At 50.5% G+C, this 18823-nt stretch overlaps 5 protein-coding genes and 1 non-coding gene across 6 annotated transcripts; 5 read left to right on the top strand and 1 right to left on the bottom strand.

The window, feature by feature from the left end:
• Positions 1-1233: 1233 nt before the first annotated feature.
• Positions 1234-1831, top strand: BDZ83DRAFT_586845 (uncharacterized protein; the record flags this gene model as incomplete). The annotated part of the gene is made up of 2 exons (XM_060505984.1): positions 1234-1514; positions 1621-1831. Coding segments are annotated over 2 exons (492 nt in total), but the record flags the coding sequence as incomplete, so codon positions are not given.
• Positions 1832-2990: 1159 nt separating this feature from the next.
• Positions 2991-3482, bottom strand: BDZ83DRAFT_743801 (uncharacterized protein). Its single transcript, XM_060513143.1, has 2 exons — positions 3375-3482; positions 2991-3311 (listed from the first exon to the last, which is right to left on the bottom strand). Exon 2 carries the CDS (start codon positions 3293-3295, stop codon positions 3035-3037), a length of 261 nt encoding a protein of 86 aa, XP_060360848.1. The 5' UTR covers positions 3296-3311; positions 3375-3482; the 3' UTR covers positions 2991-3034.
• Positions 3483-6481: 2999 nt separating this feature from the next.
• Positions 6482-9131, top strand: BDZ83DRAFT_634066 (heterokaryon incompatibility protein-domain-containing protein; the record flags this gene model as incomplete). The annotated part of the gene is made up of 1 exon (XM_060509072.1): positions 6482-9131. A coding segment is annotated over exon 1 (2197 nt), but the record flags the coding sequence as incomplete, so codon positions are not given.
• A 618-nt stretch (positions 9132-9749) lies between these two features.
• On the top strand, positions 9750-9861 carry BDZ83DRAFT_t245. Its single transcript has one exon. It is a non-coding gene; the product is annotated as a tRNA-Phe (tRNA).
• Positions 9862-10387: 526 nt separating this feature from the next.
• BDZ83DRAFT_586811 (uncharacterized protein) lies at positions 10388-15078 on the top strand (the record flags this gene model as incomplete). The annotated part of the gene is made up of 2 exons (XM_060505982.1): positions 10388-10647; positions 10704-15078. The coding sequence occupies 2 exons, from the start codon at positions 10388-10390 to the stop codon at positions 15076-15078; spliced, it is 4635 nt and encodes a 1544-aa protein (XP_060360846.1).
• Positions 15079-15608: 530 nt separating this feature from the next.
• BDZ83DRAFT_30814 (uncharacterized protein) lies at positions 15609-18784 on the top strand. Its single transcript, XM_060502296.1, has 2 exons — positions 15609-17093; positions 17197-18784. The coding sequence occupies exons 1-2, from the start codon at positions 15816-15818 to the stop codon at positions 18538-18540; spliced, it is 2622 nt and encodes an 873-aa protein (XP_060360845.1). The 5' UTR covers positions 15609-15815; the 3' UTR covers positions 18541-18784.
• The last annotated feature ends 39 nt before the right edge of the window (positions 18785-18823 follow it).

The raw sequence follows: 18823 nt of genomic DNA, 5'->3' as shown, positions 1-18823 counted from the left end.
ATAAGAGCCTTTTTAAACTTACGCTCTTTCTTTTTCTCCTCTTTCTTTTTTTTTCCTTTATTTTTTTATTAAATATTAGCTAAATATAAAGTTAACGAACTTTATAAATAGAGAACGGATACGCTATATAGGTTTAATATACTATTTAAACGTTTAACTCGTCTTTAGAAAAGTAAATAAATAATAGCTCGGAATTAAAACTAAACTCTAACTCTTTATTATTTATATTACTTTTATTATTAAACGGGGTAACGGGCTCGGTAAGCGCAGTAGCGGTAACGGGCTAATTAACGGGAACGAACTATTAAAATATTAATAATAAATAAAAAGCTAAAAGGCCGTAGAGTAATAATATATAAAAAATATAGCGGTAATAACGTATAGAATATTTATTTAACTATTTTTTAAATTAAAAAAGGGTTTTTAAACGCGCATAGGCGTATAAATATAAAGAAAAAATTATATATATAAAAAACGACGGCGGGGATAGCGGGCTTATTAAAAATTAAATTTCTATAATAAATTAGCGAAATTTAAATAATAAAAATATAAAAATAAATAGATTAAAATATTTATAAATCGTTATATAAAAATTAAAAAAAAAAAGCTTTTTATAAAAGAGGAGGGCCTAATAAAAATTAATAAAAAGGACTGCGAGCGGCTAGTTAATAAATTAAAATAAAGTAATTAATTACCCGGGGTATTTATAATTAAAAAACGGATTAATAATAGATTCGCTTTAAAAACGAAATAGAGGGGTATATATTATAAACTAGACCCGATTAATAAATCTAAACCTTAGCTTAAATATTACTATAGCTTACCGCGCTACTTCTATAGAGGTCCTATTTAAGCGCTTTTTTTTTATAAAACCTCTATAAAACCTCCGCTCTAAAAACCTCTACTCCTTAGCTTAGATTCTATATACTAAAATCCCCCTAACGTAGACTCACGTAGGCTGGACTCTTAATAGGCAGCAACCTAGCCACCACTTACGATACGGCTGGAGGGACTCACGACGTCACTTATCAGCTTCCGACCACGACAGGGGTCGATTTAGACCCAGGGCTAGATTTGTCTTTCGATACATCACCCACGACTTGCACCGCGGGTTGGGACGAGAGCATGTCTGCTCAATTTGACGACTGGTTCGACGCTGCTACTAGCGATATTTACCCCAGTCCGAGCGAGACGAACAGCTCCGAACCAACGGACGTCGACGACAACTAGGTTCCTCAGGGCGTTCACCGGATAGGCTTTCAAGATAAGAATGGTGACTGGCGGTGCAGTTACGCTGGGTGCCGATCCCTCGCTGTGTTTGAGCGTGCCTGCGACCTCCGCAAGCACCATTCAACACACAACAAGGCTTTCTTCTGTCCGCGCCCCGAATGTGCGTCATCCGGCGTTGGATTCGCATACCCCAAGGACTATAGGCGTCATCTTCGCTCTCACAAACCAAGCATCCCATGCCTCTACGCATTATGTGGCAGGTTATTCAGCCGGACGGATAACATGTTGAGTTTTCCGCGCTCTTCCAAGCATCCACCAGCAGACATTCCCCTATTCAGCTCCAGTGACCTTTTCTATGAACTCTTCACTGATTACTATATCAATGCAGAGGAGCCACTTCAGCAAGATGCATGTGCGGAAGAGAAACACTCTATTCGCTCGACCGTGCCGAAACCGGGGCAAGAGTCGTGTACACCTGCAGTCCTTTGAGAGTTACCCGCAGGCGACAAGCCAGACTTTCCACCCAAACCAAACGGCCGGAGGTGACCTACAATCTCAAAGTCTTGAGCTCGCAAGTTCAAGCCTGAGTGACACTTTGTAGAAGTGGATACATGTAGTCATGTGTTATTGTATCACAAACCAGAGAAGATCCTGAACAACATGAAGCTAGACTACGATGTACTCAGATGTCTGAGCCAAGACCCATTACTATGACGGTAATCAAGTAGAAATGTTGCAGCCTGGCCTACAGATGTATGCTTGCTCGCTCTTCTCTTGAGAGCGGCCTTGAAGTCTTACCAAGAGAGAATCGGTAGCAATGAACCAAAAAAGAGAAGCTGCAATACAACCAGTACCCAAAGCGCCGCTTTAGGTCTATAAAAGCTCCAAAAACTAAGCGCAAATGAATTTCACTGAAACAAGCAGGGAAATTTTAGCAATTGAAAGGTTGCAGTGAGACCAGACGGGATTCCGCAAATTGTTCGTTTTTTTGGTCCAACTGAGTGTTGAGTGGGTCTTGGGAGGTGGGATGGCAAACCGTGAAGGGTGCATAGTAAGAGGAGCCGGGACAAGATGATGGTGCGGCCTCTCAGGCCACCCATCGATCCCATTGCTGGGGCTATGTCCTTCAGGCCTAGAAACGAAGCATGAAATCCCTTACATAGTCATGAAGAAAGGCGCTTGCGCCTCAAAGTGAGCATAAGGTAGGTCGGCTGGTAAGATTCGACAATATTGATATCGAACTCTCTAGGAATGTCCCGACAAAAACTGAAATTTTGTGTGCGTTCGTTTGGGGTAAGATACTGGTGAATTTGATTCCAAGAAGCTAAAGTTAAGCTTAAATCGGATTCAGTCTTTTGTGTTATAACTAAGTTTAACGAAGTCTGCTATGACGGGATTTTGAGTTTCAGCGCCGCGAAGTACTTTAGCGTCTACCTAAGGATGCAGAATCCACTTCTGGATAGTCAAATACGGATGCATATGTTGCTAGTAGCGTCGGCAAGATCGTACAAGCAAGCAGAGAACGGGAATCAACTATATAACGTCGAGCATTCCTAACGGATCTTCAATATATGGCAATCAACAATGAAGGCGAGTGGGAAAGTTTTGTGCTATGTGCACTCCTCCTGGCAACTTGATGGCCAGCGAAGCGATCTTTACATGAATTGATGACAATAATAAGCCAACACGCTGTAGGTTAATGGGAGCGCATAGGACGAAACAGTGCTTTAGTAGAATTGATATGTCTTCATTATATAATACACCAGAACCCTCTCCTCGAGATCAATGCCAACGCCTCTCCCACTCAACAGTAGCCTGCTTGACGCAAAGAGTAGCCATCAGGAATGACTTGGATGTTACCGAAGCTAAGGCCGCAGTTGCTGTTAGCGTTGACGGTGTAGCCTGCGCGTCTGGTGGAGTCGTAGATGTTGGCGTAGTAGTTCATTTCCACGCAACCAGTGCCAACAACTGCTTGGTTGATATTAAGAAGCTCGACCTGGCAACCGGCAGCAGCAGCGAGGCTGACATAGCCTGCAACAAGGCAGATGGCGGCAGTGAACTTCATTGCGAACTAGCTGTTTCTGGTATCATACGATCAGCTTCTTGGGACCCGACAAATTTGATGCACCATCGGCGTTCTTCACCTTTGGCTTAGAATATTGTCTCAAGCGAAGTGGCTTGGGAAGTTGCTTGGGCGATTGGGATTTCTAACGTTGATACTGGAGCCTGCTTCTTCTTGTAGTTTTCCCGTGGGGACAAATACCCGAATAGCGATCACACATACTCATGTCGCTAGACTATCGCCAAGGAGTTGGCGCCAAGGACATGGAGGCTCGCTGATGGGCCCAGCAAGGAGCCTTGATTAATGATGGCTTCTCAGGCTGTTCTAACCCAACCAGAATCACTCTTGCATATTGCAACAGAAGACCTAGTATCCTTTTTGGGAGCGCACGAATCATTCAATTTTCGCGGATTTGATATCGCCCGGGTGGGAGCCGGTCAGCTCGGATACAAGAGGACCCCGCAAGCTCCGGAAGTATTACACTATTATCCCAGCCTCTTCCTCCACGACGCACGCAGCCGCATGAACAGAGATTGTGACGGCGATGTCGGCTATCACGGCAAGCTATCACGGCAAACTCTCACCGAAAGATCGCAGTCGTACACCCTTGACTGATGGATGGGACTTGTCAATGGGCGTAAATATCAGCTGAGCATAAAACATTGAAGGCATTTATCCCATGTGTGTCCATGTTTAATTTACTATATGTAAGTCTCATGGGTCCTCAGTGTAGACCATATGCTCGGATACAAGGAATTACCTCCTGCCTTGTACGAGAAGCTCATTTGGAGGTGAACTAGGGTTGAAGAGTGGAATCCAAACTTTGGATACAAATGCATCACAATCCTAGTGGAAAGCATTGCCAGAATTGGGTAGAAAGTTACGCCATGGGGAATGTAACCAATTTTGTCGATTACTGCTCCGGTAGTCATAGTCCGCTTGTACTGCAAACTCGTTAACTTTATGTGCTAGCGCTGACCATGACCCCCGCGCCCGTACGGATGGACCGCTCAGCTAACTTATTCTCCATGTAGGCACAGTGAGGTGTCACTGTACTCCGTACAACACAGAGCGATGCCAAAAGTTCGTATACGCCTTACAGTACGCCACAGTAAATCCACTAATATACTACTTTAAAATATACTCATATCTCCCGATCCTAAATATAGAATAAAAAATAAAAAAATATTTTTAAATTATTATTTACTGAAGTATAACCTACTATTAATATATTTTTGCAATTTCTTTTTTTTGTCTTTTATAAGAGTAATAATAATATCAAGTTTAAAAAGAAAAATGAAATAAAATCTTCCTATATTACATAGTACTATTTAGACTCAAAATGCTCTATAGCCCACTATAACTATAAAAACCTTAGACTTATTTATTTTAACACTTAATAACTTTACAATTTTATACTAAAAATAAATGTAAATTGTTCTTTAATAGAATTATACTGAAATCATTTTCTAATATTTTTTCGTATGATTTAATGTTATTTCTATGTTTTTGTTAGCTGCTCAAGATGACTGGTTTAGGCGGATACTGTGCGCTGCACGCGAATAAGTGGCACCCCACTGTAGGTAGACCATAACACAGGCGGGTCATTGTGAAATGCCCCTGAAATTGCAGCAACGACTCCTGCTGGACGCTGAGCCCCTGTTAGGCGGCCCGGAGACGAGTCAGGGCTAACTTTGACTGATGCGGACCAGCCCAGAGAAAAAATGCTTGTGAGTAATCGACCCAAGAAAGCCGAGGTCAGGGCTCTCAGTCTTAATAGCCTTAGGCTAGGTCTGAGCGCTTCAGGACGAAAAATTGCGATTGGTGGTCTGATCTGGAATTTGAAAGACGTGTTGCTGGAAAATCGTCTGAATACTCTTCAATTTCTACAGAAAGCAATAAGCCGCAACTCCAATCCCAGCAGGAGGCTCAGAACGCCGAAGACCAATCCGTCCGGTATATATTTGCTCAGGGCGGGCATGTTCCGAAGTTCAATTGCAAGTTATTATGTGCAGTAGCTCAATCTGGGTCTGTTCCACAACATACAGGAGTTGGCAATTAAACTTACTTTCAGGTAATACGATGTATTCCATCCGTACGGAGTGCTCCATACTTGTGGAACCGTTCAGAGCCACAACCTGCCGGTAACCGGGCTTCCGCCTTTACGGTTACGGTAAACGCATGCTGCACTGATGTAACACGAAGCTCCATCACCAAGCCGCTACTAACGCTCGACTCGAGAACCCTCGGAACTGCCCCGCTAACACTGGGCTCCCCTTCTCTAGCTTTTTTTCAGGTGACGAAAATGGAGCTGTCGAGGGCGATGCACTGTATCACTCACTGCTGTCTCAACGTGTGTAGTTGTTGAAGCCTCATCTTCGGTCCGCATTTGGCGGCGGGCTGGCCACCAGCTCAGCCATGGGGTTCTGTGGGTAGAATGACAAGCCCACTCCTGTGAATGCTTGTCTTACATCGGCACTATGGAGACTGGTGAAATAGAAATTGATAGCTTGACCATGCGCATATTGAGAATACGCTTCTCGTTCTCGTTCTCTCTTTGCCAAGCTTTTCTGCGTCATCCGAGGTGACATGGCCTGCATTGGTACAAGTCATCTCCCGCGTGAAGCATCATGGTTTGAGAACGCGGATCTGATCATGTTTCGATAGCTTGTTGCTGGGGAGCCCCAATGAAAAATTCGGCAAAAGAGGATGCCCACACCTCAGGCAGCTATGGCTGTCTGGGGAAAGGATTGAAGAGACACAAAGGCGTCGATAACTTTTTCTATTTTGAAAACGAGTGTCAACGGGCGTCAGATTCGGCGCCATTGCATGTGACCAACTGACCAAGAGGCAGAAAACTACGTGGTCTGGGCAGTCTTGACTTACACGAAAACAAATCTTCTGGAGTAGAATAATAAGTCTCCAGTAGTTGTTCGTCAATGACAATCAACAGTTGAGGCCATAGGTCTTACTAGAGATTCGCAGTGTCTTTAGAGGCCGCCAATGCACACACCTCGCTGGAGACTTTGATCCGGTGACTGAAGCCTGCCTTGTGCCAACTGTTGTGGCTGCATCAGTGTATAGTGCTTACCGCTGCAGTCGCTACCGAAAGATGTATGGTGCGCTAGGATGCTCCAGCCCAACGTTGTGCAGTTGACTGATTTCTTACTTACCAAAACAAGACTTTGGTGGGAGCCATCCATTGGCCAACCCATCACGAATTGAGGTGGTGATATGCAGGCTGCGAAGGATCGCTGCTAGCTGCATGAGAGGGCATGCAAAGTGTATCTACCCCCTCTTTACCGAAGACCAGCTTGCCTCGTTGTCGTGAATGATCACAGTTGAGCATGTCGCGTAGAATGCACTGCTTCAGGCCAGCCAGGCGATCAACTATTTCTCTTAGCCGTCGCCCAAGCTCTTGCGTCTCCTCCTGATCACGCAATTCTATCGGCCAGACCTTGTCCGAATCTTATCAAGATGGAGAGTTCAGTTGATAAACCAAGATATCAGTATCGAGACCTTGACTGGACCGCAAAGGAGATCCGCGTAGTCGAGCTTCTCCCCGGTACTTTCCAAGAGAGAATCCGCATCAAGTTCCACCATGTCGCTCTAGCACCGCGGCGACCTTCCGCAATCAGATTGCCCCCGAGTCGCGAGGAGATCCAAAAGACTCTTCCATCAGACTGGATCGTCCGCGTCTGTCTCGACGGTCGCTTCATCTTCGAGCGTATCAAGGACTACGACCCAGAAGAGCCCTACGAGACATCCTGGCTGCACCCCGTGACGGGCGTCGACCCAAACGTTAGCTTCGACGACAACAAGCTCGAGTACGAAGGACTATCGTACGTCTGGGCCCCTGAAGGCAGCGAAGAGGATGCTCTCGTCCTGGAACCAACAGCTCCGTCCACGGGCGCGGCTTCGTCGAGCCTCAGCATCAGGCCGAACCTCGCCGCGGCCCTTCGTCACCTGCGATACCGCGATATCCCCAGGCGTATGTGGATCGATGCGCTGTGCATCAACCAGACCGACCTCGAGGAGCGCAATAAGCAGGTCCACATCATGTGCGACATCTACCGCCGCGCAAGTCACGTCGTCGTCTGGCTGGGGCCGGAGAGGGAGGACAGTAAGATCGCCATGGCTGCTCTGCGCCATCTCGGCGAGCAGGCCGTCTACACCGAGCGCGGGGCGTGGAGGACGAATCCGCCCGGTTGTAGTAACCCGGAGCTGGCTCGCGCGTCGGTGCCGCTTCCATATGACGAGCAGACCTGGCGATCTATCACGAACCTTTTGCAGCGTTCCTGGTTCGAGCGTCTTTGGGTATGGCAAGAGGTTCGTTTAGCTGATGAGCGCTCTTTCATGCTCTGCGGCCCCGACAGCATCTCGCTGTCTCTGTTCCGTCGCGCAATTTTCTGTGCCAGCGACAAGAAGTATCTTCCGAGCAATGAGGTGCGCGGGCTGATACTTGACGCTGTCGAGGTGATGCTGCCATTCTCCAATCAGCCATTCTTTCGAGAGTTGCAGACTCTCAACTGGAAGGGGTGTGCAAATCCCCGAGATAAGATCTACGGAGCATTGGGGGCTGCTCCAGCGGCGATCAGGGAGCGTATTACTCCGGACTATTCCTTGCCAGTTGAAAAGGTGTATGGCCAGTTCTGCAAGGCGTATCTCGAGTGTCTGGAGAGGCTGGACTTCCTTGACCGTTGCAACATCGACGCTCGTGAGATCAATGGGCCTACTTGGGTCCCAGATTGGTCCGTTCCCGTCGATAGAGCAGTGCGGCTTCCGTATGCCGATATCTTCTACGCAGCCGGCGCTTCAGCGGCAGAAGTCAACTTCAAGTCTGGAAGTGGTGTAAATGACGACAAAATCATGGATGCCGCAGGAGTACACTGCGGTACCGTATCGTTCGTAGGTCAAAAGTCACTCCCTGACTCCGACGGTCTTCTCGCCGCAGTGAGAACTTGGGAAACAGAAGCACTCTCAACAGAGCGATACGCACCGACAAACGAGAGAGCCATAGACGCCTTCGTCACTCTTCTTGGGTTGGGATATATGATTGAGAGGTGGCCGCAGTGCAACAGTCTTCTCACTGTACCCGAAGCGGCAGATCTCTACGGCAAGGAATTCATCAACGCCAAAGGCGATGCAGTCTCCCATGAGTCGCTCAACTTCATCCGAGTGCGGCATCGGTATTTCATCAAGACGGACACGGGATACATGGGTACATCTCATGCACGGCCAGAGATCGGAGACAAGCTTGTAGTCCTGCTGGGTTGTCCGTCACCGTTGCTTATACGACCAGATCCGGCGTCAAGTTCAGAGGACCAACGGTACAGGGTCGTAGGAGCGACGTACACTCATGGCCTGATGGATACAGAGGCACTACTCGGCCCCTTGCCAGAGGGTTGGAGGGTACGTATGGCTAGAGAGTCTGGGTTCTTTGACTCTATGCATTTCTTCTCAACAACTGCGGACAAGACGACGAAGGAGGATCCGAGACTCGGCCAAGATCCGGCGGTTTGGGAGAGGCTTGAGGCTGTGAGGACGGGCAATGACCCATGGAACTTTGCTCGGTATCGGAGTCGGAAGACAAGGGAAGTGATCAACTCGGATCCAAGGTTGACGGTGGACGCCCTGAAGTCACGGGGTGTTTGTGTGGAATGTTATAGCTTAGTATAAGCTTGGCCGCAACTTACACCCCGTCTGAGGTCCGATCATGGACTCCGTATTCTCACCCTTGGTTTCAATCCTGGGGCATTGATTGTATTTTAAAGTAATTATTGGAACTTCAACCGCTTTATGATACCATGTTGTATTTGATAGGCATTGTTATTACAAGGCATCTTTCACCCATACCCGAGCAGCAGGCTGCTCTAAGCAGCGCAAGTCGACGACACAACAGAGGTGAGGTTCTAATCATTCCACACACTGCGAGTGTCAAACTGCTCACGTTTTTTGTCAAACATTCCATGACAGATGGTACTTTCCTCACGTTGTTGAGGCGAGTGCATGATTGCCTGTCTGGCCAACCTGCTTTTCACTCTACCTACTAGCCACAGTGAATCATCTCATGTTCGTCACCCATGTCTACACAATATGCCACAGTCCACATACGATCCCAGCATGAACACCATAATAACCGCCAAGAGATGGAGCCACACCGGTTGTGAACTCTTTATGAAATATTCATCAATCAGCTGCTCCTGCGAAGTCCCGCTGTCTTTCTCTTTATATATATATATATATATATATATATATATATATCCTTAAGATATTAATTTCTATAGGTCATATATAGTATACGTCTTGATGGACTGGAGAAGGTTTAAGATAACCTCGGTTTACTTATTTCAGTCTTTTCATCAGAACTCTCAGTACCAGCTGTGCGTAGTAGTAACACGGCTCGTGAGTGGAATGAAGTAGACCCAGAGATCTGACCCACCCCCGAAGATGAACGGCGGACATAGCTCAGTTGGGAGAGCGTCAGACTGAAGCGGGTCTCGCCAGAGAACTCATCAAACTTCATTCAATCAATCTGAAGGTCGTGTGTTCAATCCACACTGGCCGCATCTTCGCTTTTTGCTGTTCTTACCAACAGACTTTTGGTCGGGAAAGATTTATGGCCAGGTGAGTTACTTGTCTGCACGCACGGGTGGCGGCGGTGGTGGTGGTGATTAATCGGGCTGTATCAAGCAAGGAAAGTGAGTGAGGCCGGGAGCCTGGAGAGGTGAGAGCATTGCTGACTAAGGCATTCCGTACCTTGGGCTCCGCACGTCCCTGGAGCCACCGCAACGGCCCGGCCCCACCTTCCAGAATTTTGCGTCAGTCGCGGTCTGGAGCTCTCTTTCCCCATGCGCGTCAACTCAACCTGGAAGGCCCTTTCAATCCTGGGCGGTTGCCTTCTTTGCAGAGCTCTCTGATTGAGGTACCTTTCTCACCGTTCGACCCTTCTTTTTGCAAGCACCACTCACCCTTCGTAGTATTTCTACATTCCATTTCTTTCTCGACTCCCATCACATTACAGCGAAGTCGACGAGCTTTACTCTCCATGGAATAGACCAAGCGCAGCGCAAGAACTCAATCGACTCGGCGAAGATGGAGAAGGACTTGCGTTTGCGCCTCGTGGTTCGACGCCACGCCGTGCCCGATGTCAAGCTTCTCTGGAACGTCACCGCCAACGATGACCTCACCATCTCGAAGCTCCTCGCCCTGGTCAACGATGTTGTTCCCCTCGAGAGCGGAGAATGGGGCCTGGAGGACTACGCCGTTGAGCTTAAGGATGCCTCTGGCGACGGCTTCGAATGTGTCCACTATCACCTTGTCTCCAAGGTGCTTAAGGACGATGATCAAGTCATGTAGGTTCACGGATTTACAAACTCCCAAGTGCTTTTCGACAGCTAACACTTACTAGCATTCGCCCCCTCCTGACCGGCGACCTGAAAAGACGGCGACTCAGCGGCCGACACCAGATTACCGCCGACGGCAAGCACCTCGTCGACGGCCTCGCCTTCGGGCGCCCCTGGCTTAGAGCCCCCCGAGACCGCCCTATTGTCAGTCTCCCCCCGAGAAAGAAGGCTCGAATCACATACATCAGCGAAGATGAAGAAGACTCTCCTTCAGAGGCCGAGGCAGAACGGCCAATGCTGGAGTACGAATCCACAAGAGCACAGGAGGACCCCTCGAGCGTCCAGCTCCGCACGCGGTTCTACAATGCAGATATAGGCAGCGACTCTGAGGCAGACGAGGACGACTTTGAGCCTGTCGCCGCCGACGATGACGATGAGGGCATGGATTCGGATAATAATGATATTCAGGATGAGCTTCGTATGCTTCGAGAAGACAATGCCGCCGTTCGAGAAGGCGATATTCTTGAAGAGCTGCGAAACATTAGAGATAGGAGAGCATCCAGTGGGACAGCTAGCAGCAGGCGTTCGTTGGAGACGTCTGATGACTCTCCAGTACCGTCAGCGAGCAATGCGCTAGTCAGATCTGCAGGAAGGTCGAACAGGTTCCACCTAAACCTGGACACGCTCGACAAGATTGCTGCACTGAGAGCCGCGTTTCCTAGCGCTCAGGTCTCGACGATCGAAAGGGTGCTGTTGAGATACGGCGCGAATTTCGCAAGAGTATATCGCAAACTGAACAAGACATTCGAATCCCGTCTCAGCCTCCAGCAGACTTTGGACCATCAGGCGAGGAGTCTATCCAGCAGTCCAATCCGACACGCGAACTCGAACATGGGGCGTGAGCTCGTTCTCCGAGAATCGAGTCCACTTGATCGATCCTCTCACCCCACATCCAATGGCCAGGATGAAGAGGAGGAGGAGGATGATAGCGATGAAGCTTCAGAGACCATAAACCATAATGCTCAAGCCGATCGTGCTTCGATTGGCAGTGACGAAATCTCAACTTCGGACTTCGAATCAAGTTCCGACGGCGCAACATCTGAGTCTGATGAAGAGATGGGCATTGCTTCCGAAAATGATACAGTGGCCTCTTCTTCCGATGACGAATCCGACAGTGAATCAAGTGAAGCGGGAGGCGATGGGCCTGTTATGGATGAAGACAATTCGGACTCGGCCGACGAAGAAGCCTCGAGCTCAGACGACGATTCGAGTTCCGACAATTCGTCTAGCGATGAGTCAAGTATGGCATCTGCAAAAGACCAGTTATACGCAAAACAGGTCGCGATCGTCGAGGTCTCATCCGATTCGTCGTCAGGTTCATCTTCAGACGACAGCAGCAGCGAAGATTCTAGCTCGGATTCCGAACCTGAGGAGCTTCCCAGCAAGACCCTCTCTAGCCAACGGATTCTTTTTGAATCCAACAAAACTCCGGAGCCGACACAAGCAGCACCAGTCGCCGCAGCTCAGACAAAACAACAGCAGCCCGACGTGCCTCCTGGTCAGGGATTGAGCAAGACGCAAAAAAGGAACGCGAGGCGCAAACTTGCTAAGAAAATGGCCGGCCAGAAGGGGTCCCCGGCGGCTCAGAATGGCGAAGGGTTGTCCCCAGCGGAGGTGTCTGAGATGCAGGCAGCATTCTTGGCAAGAAAGCAAGCCTTACTCAACGCTATTACATCCGACGGCCCGGCTGAGGCTAGTCAAGAGAAGGCCCTTGAGATCCCCGACTCTGCACCTCAAGATGTCGAAACATCAATTGCCGATGCCGACATGGTAGAGGCTTCACAAAGCCCCGCCGCGCAAGAAGCCGCCTCTCAGCGGCGCATGAAGCCCAATGTCGGAGCTGCCCGTCGCATGCTCATGGGATCTTTGGGGCTCAAGAACCCGAAAAACAAGGCTGACGAAGACAAGATTCGTCAAGGTCTGATGAAGGGTGTCCGACCTCACACCAACGCTCGTCTGTCAGGAGGAGCTTCTCAGCCTAGCGAATCTACTCAGACCCAAGAATCGGTAGAGGAAGATCCCGAAGCCTGGCGCGAGAAAATCGCTTACCGAGCCGTAGAATGCTGCCACGACGGAGTCGAGCTGTCCGAACCGCCCTTCCCTTTTGTCCAGCGTTGGGACCCTCAACAGCAGGTGGAAGAATGGTTCGGTTCAAAGAATAAGCGCGGGGGCAAGCGTAAGCGCGTACAGCGCGATCAAGCTCAATATCACGAAGATGCCGAGTCTCAATCGTCGAAGAAGCGTCGCGTAACCGACGATAGTTTTGGTGTGACCTTCTCCGACGCGGTTGAGTCTGCTCAAGAGGGAGACACGATACTCAATTACGACGATCCGTCTGACGATCCACCGGCAACCAAGAAACCGGCTGAAGAAAGCCAGGCGACGGACATTGACGATCTCCCTTCACTTCCATCCGATCTGTCCACTCTTCCGGACCTTCGCCCAGGAGAAGCCAGACTTGGCATGGTTGTCACATGGAAGCAACTGGTTTTGTCATCACAAACCAACTGGCAACCCCAAGTGGTGAGCTTGACCGGCGTTCTCGTCAGGATCTATGATGAGGACGCATCCGATCTTGAATTCATATTGGCCCATCGTGATCGAGGCGTCGATCGGACCGAGAAGACCTACGACGAAGAGACTGGCGAGAGAGTGTACGATCGCTTCGAAGCCCCCGATGACGACGAGGATGACGAGGATGTAGAAAACGAACTCGAAGAAGGACATCGACGTGTGAATTATCTGGAACTGATCGAGCCCAAGATTGTGCAGTTTCCTCTGGAAGATGACACAAAACAGGGCGAAAACGAGAAATCGGGTGCCTCGGAGGGCGAAAGTGGCCCTACAGACAGCGTCATTCACGAAACCGTATACGACGGCCAAAGCCAGCCGTCTCAGGTTAATGGAGAAATTTCTGGTCAGTCCGAGGTGGGTGAAGTTGGAAGTCAGTCAAAAGTCGATGCAAAGGGAAGTCGAGCCAGGGCTAATACGGGTGAACAACAGCCTCAAGTCGTCGCGGGTAGTGACCCCCATCTTGATGCATCCGCGGACGTCGATGAATCTAGTCAACTCGATACACACTTGAGTGGTAATGACGACAATATGGACGAAAGCGATGTGCCTACCCCCCGAGCCAAACGCCAATCGAAAGACGATAATACGGTGCCGACAACAGAAGATGACTCTCAGAACTCCAATGGCAATGCCCTCTCCATCTCATCGGATCGTCGTCATGAGATCAGCATCATGGTCGAAGAAGCAGGCTTTCGCAAAGATGTGTCACCGTCAGTCATTCGTCACAAAACAAGCAGCCCTTCCCGCCAGTTGCTCGACCAGCTGCAAGCTGCCAATGCACCCCGAGTCATTTCGAAGTCCCCGTTGTCCCAAGACAGCGTTGCGAGGAACGTTGCGCCAGCGCCGGATAACAGTGGATATGCGGCTACTAAACTCAACGCTGAAGACGCCATTCCGCCGCCGTCATCTGTGAGTAGCATTCGCAGTGGTCGGCAACTCGACCCGGATGACTTTAGCTTCAATATGGGGGGCGACGACACACAGCTGATGAGCGACGCTGGTCATGGTTCCCCTTCTGTGGATGCATCGACTCCGAGAGCTCAGGTCCGCACGCCAACCAGAGATAATGACACTCCCGAGCCAAACTCAGGCGAGAAGTCTTCTCTCCCGTCACTGGAGAGCCTGTTCAAGACGGCCTCGCAGCGGAATTCGCAGAAGAACACACAGAGTCCATCCAAGTCCCCGATATTGTCGGTGACAGAGTCACGGAAGTCCCTCGTTTCTCGCGATGAAGAATACGAAGCCGCCATGCGCCAAATCGACGAGGCTAATGAAGACGGTGAAAACGGGGTAGAAGAAGATGAGTCGCCCAATGAATTTGGGAAGATACGGAGGGAACTGTTCCCCAACTCGAGTCAGCCAGAGGGAGTGACTCTCTCTGAGTCGCCAGACTTGCCGGATCTCAAGCCGGCTAAGTCAGTGCCCTCATCACTCGTCGAGGTGGAGGACATCAAGCCCCGTCGACTACGTGAGCGGGTCCGGACAGCCTCTCCATTTGTGGTTCCTGCTGGATCGCTGGTAGTTACATTATCTTCGAGCCCGCCTAGCTCGCCGCTGGGGGAGAATTACGCGGAAGACGATGTTGACGAGGACTATGAGGAGAACAACAGCAGTAGTCTTCCGCGTGGATCCGGCTGGGTGCAGAAAAGCAAGCCCCCCAAAGCCAACCCGCGGGCGAAGAGTGTGCCGGCAGCGAGAAGCACGGCCAAGACGGCGACTGCGGGTAGATCCGTTCCTTCGAGCTCGATGCCCGCAAGATCCGCCGCGAAGGGGAAGGGGCCACGCAAGTCATCGGCAAGGTTCTAGGAAATGTTGTCTGGCACGAAGCGTTAGGCAGATAGTGTGGCGGGGCATCTGCATGTGTATGTAATAGGGGGTCGAGAAGTTCTCGACATGTTTACTAGCTTTTTCTTGCTTTGAGAAATGAGGATACCCGTACCCGGCAGGGTACTCTGCATCAATGGACCATATTGTGCAAAAGTCAACGTCCGCTATCCATTCACGCCGTTCTTGCATGGGCTGCGGTGCAACCGTGCGAGTGACCTGTTTGATCGAAACAGGTTTTGTGGAATTCCAGACTAGTAGGGTGTAGATCCACGGGTGTGCCTGCCACTGTAACATCGCGTCGGACGCTGTCGTCTGCATCGTTGCGTGTAAATCACTCAATGTGGGCGTCTTGCCAGCTGTATGCGCCGCGTCCCGCTTTATGGGCTGCAGATCGGGTCCGAGATGGACGGACCACGGAGTTTGAGGGTGGCCGATGGCCGAGTCTAGGGAAACAATTCCGTTAGTGGTCGGTTGTTGAGGCCGGTTGTTTCGCCGACTTATGTTGAGCTGATGAACCTGCGGCAACCTGCGAAGTAAAGAATCCCTGGGCTTCTGTAGTTCGTCTTCACTTTTTGCTTTTGACGACGAATAAGCTTATTCTTGGCATTCTCATAAACTTTCACCTCTGTGAACCTTGGATATCGGCCAATGACAGGGGGTCTATATCCCAACCAGACTGAACCATTTTACCTTGCCAATTTCGAAAACACTATACGATGAAAGCTGGCAAGGACGTAGGTGGTGAGGAACAGGCTCTCTACCAGTGTTCCAGATGTCGACGTCGCTATCATCGTGCGGAGCATCTTGCGCGCCATGTCAGGTCTGTGCATACCAAGCAGAGGCCGTATGCGTGCAGGGTCTGCGGGAAGGGATTTGGGAGATTGGATGTGTTGAGGAGACATGAGGTTAACACGCATGGTGGCGGTGGCGGCGGTTTGCCTGAGCCTGAGACGGCGGTGGTCGTCGTGGAAGGGGATGATAAGTTGTCGAGGGAGGTTGAGGGTAGCGAGAGGGTTAGGTTGGCATGTAAGGGGTGTAAAGTTGCCAAGGTGAAGTGTTCTGAGAGAAAACCTTGTGCAAGGTGTGTTGGACGGGGAGGTTTATGTGAGGTTGAGGGGGAGAATTGCGTTGAAGGTGGCCCTGGTTCTGATTTTTTGGATGAGGTTCAGGCTGTACCGGAGGATTACACACAAACGCGGTTGGATGACCAGAGAGCCCTCGACGAGACAGCGCCAGCGATGATGATGATGATGATGGATGACTTTTCCTTTGGCGCGGAGTGGAATCTGGCGATGTCTGATTTATCGTACCTGCAGACTCGGTTCGATACGGTCGGCCCGGAGGGGTTGGAGGTCACCGCATCTGATGGGGCGAGGCTGGCACAAGAGAAGGAGCAGGAGCAGGAGCAGAACGGCGGCATCGGTATGTCCATATCGCCACCCATGACGCCGGAGAGCCACGGCACTGGATCTTGGGAGCCGTCGAGCGATGAGAACAGCGAGATGGAAAGGCCGCACCTCGCTGCGGACGAGGAGAGTTTGAAGGCCGGGGGAACACCACGGACACCGGAGACGCCTGACTTTGGTTGGTGTAGTGATGGAAAGGGCAGCGGTGTCGTCGATCTGTCCATTTCACCAGCAGCGCGGAACGCTATTGTCGGTATGATTCTTGACAATACATCCCGTGCCAACGCCGGCCCTGTTATAGCTGCTTTCCCGTCGGTGGGGGCGCTCGATGCGCTTTTAGGGGCGTATGCTGGCGACTGTTGGGGCAGATCATCATCATCATCATCATCATCATATTGTTCTTTAACAGCGGCGGGTAAGTATGGGATCATCGACGTAGTACACCTTCCTACGCTACGGCTTGACCAGCAGAGGCCGGAGTTGTTGGGCGCCTTGATTGCCGTGGGCGCTATCAGGGCCGGTTCGGCTGTGGCGAGGAGGTTTGGCCACGCGATGCAGGATGTTGTGAGGGTTTCTTCTTTTCGGAGTGTGAGTGTCTTCCTCAGCCTTCTTCTTTGTCTCTTGACAGTCTTCGAAGGGGGAAGAAAACATGCTCTTCCCTTCCTACTTCAGTTGCTAATGAGAACGACAGTGGGAGAAAAACCACGCCAACCTCTGCGACATCAGCCTGTCCCAAGCCTTTTTCCTGCAGCAGCACATCGCCTTCTTCAGTAGCATTCGGCGAAAGGTTGCTTTCGCGGAAGCCTGTTCTGGGTGTATGCAGGTGATGATGAAGAACGGCGGGCATATCCAAGGAGCGATGGAGACTGATCAGGCCCTCTATCAAGCCGAGAGTCTTTACACCCTGAATGATGGAGCTCTTGAGGACGTTTGGCGGAGGTGGTCTGTCCGTGAGGCAAGAAGGAGGTTGGTGTATGCTGTGTACATCATGGATAGCCATGTCGGGATAACGCATGGGATTAGGGGGATGGCGAGGTACGGAGACATGAGGCTTCCTCTCCCTGCACCGGCAGGGTTATGGAGGGCTGAGTCGGCGGTGAAGTGGAGGGAGGAGATGGTGCGGTCAATGCCGGGGTCAACAATATCTCCTTCTTCTTCTTATGCCTCCTCCTCGCTATCTCCGGCTCTGTCTTTGAGGGACTTGATGGGCGATCCAACGCTGATCGCTAGATCCTACCACCGCAGTAGGGTGAACCAGAACTTCGTCGCTCTAGGCTTCTATGCTGGTCTCTGGGCGCTTGTTGAAGAATGCCGCCAGCTGAAGGCTATCAGTGGCCACGGACAATGGAGCGCCATGATCTTATCCTCGCGGCGGATGGAGCTGGGTTCAATGCTCAAACTGTTTGAGTCTTCTTTACGAGCGGCGGGGTGGGCGGTGGCTCCTGCTTCGGAGATGATGTACGAAGTTCTTCATATGTATATCTCGACGTCGATGGATGGAGATGAGTTGCGTGGTACTGGTATGTCACCGTCGCTGTCGCAGCAAATTCACAGCGAGGCTTCGGCAAACGGGATTGAGGAAATCCCGGAGGACTGGGTCGCGGTTTGGAGAGCGGGTAAAGTTCTTCGTGCGGCGAGGCGGCTTGAGCCAGGGACGTTGAGTGGGGTTTATTGCGTCGCTCTCCGGGATGCTACTGTTCTTCTTTGTCGATTTGGAAGGAGTATGTCTTTGCGGGAAAAGGTGGTGATGGGGCAGCATCGTCCAAGGCCGGGATGTGGTACTGGCGCCGCTGCTGTGTTGGTGTTGGATGGAGAGAAGGATGTGCAAGAGTATCAGGTATTGGACAGGAACGTCCACCTTATGCTGCGCGGCACCGGAACGGAAGAGGATAATGTGGAGATTGAGGACGTTGCGGGTGTGATTAGGTTGTCGCGGAGGATCATTAAGGGAAATTGGAAGGGCTCGAGAATGCCGGGCGGTGTTGAGGAGGTTTATGGTTTGTTGGATGGTCTCGGGAAGGCGTCTGGTCCATGAGATGTTGATGGAGAAGAAAGAAGGCAAAGGGGAGAGAGGAACTTCCATTTGTTGATAAAGTGTGGCGTAATTCAGCGGGAAGTCCGTATCGATACTTCCTCCTTGTCTTCTACTTGAAGGCAGCAGTCAGCAACTCAGAAGACTTCCGTGGGCGAAACACAGGTGATCGGCTTCACTCCACCAGCCGGTTCTGAGTCCGAGATCTCTTACATTGTTATCAATAGCTCTCTGAGCACTGTTTGACTACTTATGTACTATGTATTGAATTACATTGGCATTACCG

Source organism: Colletotrichum acutatum, assembly GCF_030867785.1.
Source record: "Colletotrichum acutatum strain CBS 112980 chromosome Unknown BDZ83scaffold_109, whole genome shotgun sequence".
Taxonomy (NCBI): Eukaryota; Fungi; Ascomycota; class Sordariomycetes; order Glomerellales; family Glomerellaceae; genus Colletotrichum; species Colletotrichum acutatum.
Note: the sequence above shows the minus strand (reverse complement) of the source record. Positions and strands in the feature narration are given on the sequence as shown.

What these genes read in the sequence shown, in the direction of transcription:
- BDZ83DRAFT_743801 (XM_060513143.1), bottom strand. Translation starts at nt 3,295, where the DNA reads ATGAAGTTCACTGCCGCCATCTGCCTTGTTGCAGGCTATGTCAGCCTC.
- BDZ83DRAFT_30814 (XM_060502296.1), top strand. Translation starts at nt 15,816, where the DNA reads ATGAAAGCTGGCAAGGACGTAGGTGGTGAGGAACAGGCTCTCTACCAG. An exon ending in GGGTTTCTTCTTTTCGGAGT is followed by an intron (nt 17,094 to 17,196) that starts GTGAGTGTCTTC and finishes TGAGAACGACAG; the next exon opens with TGGGAGAAAAACCACGCCAA.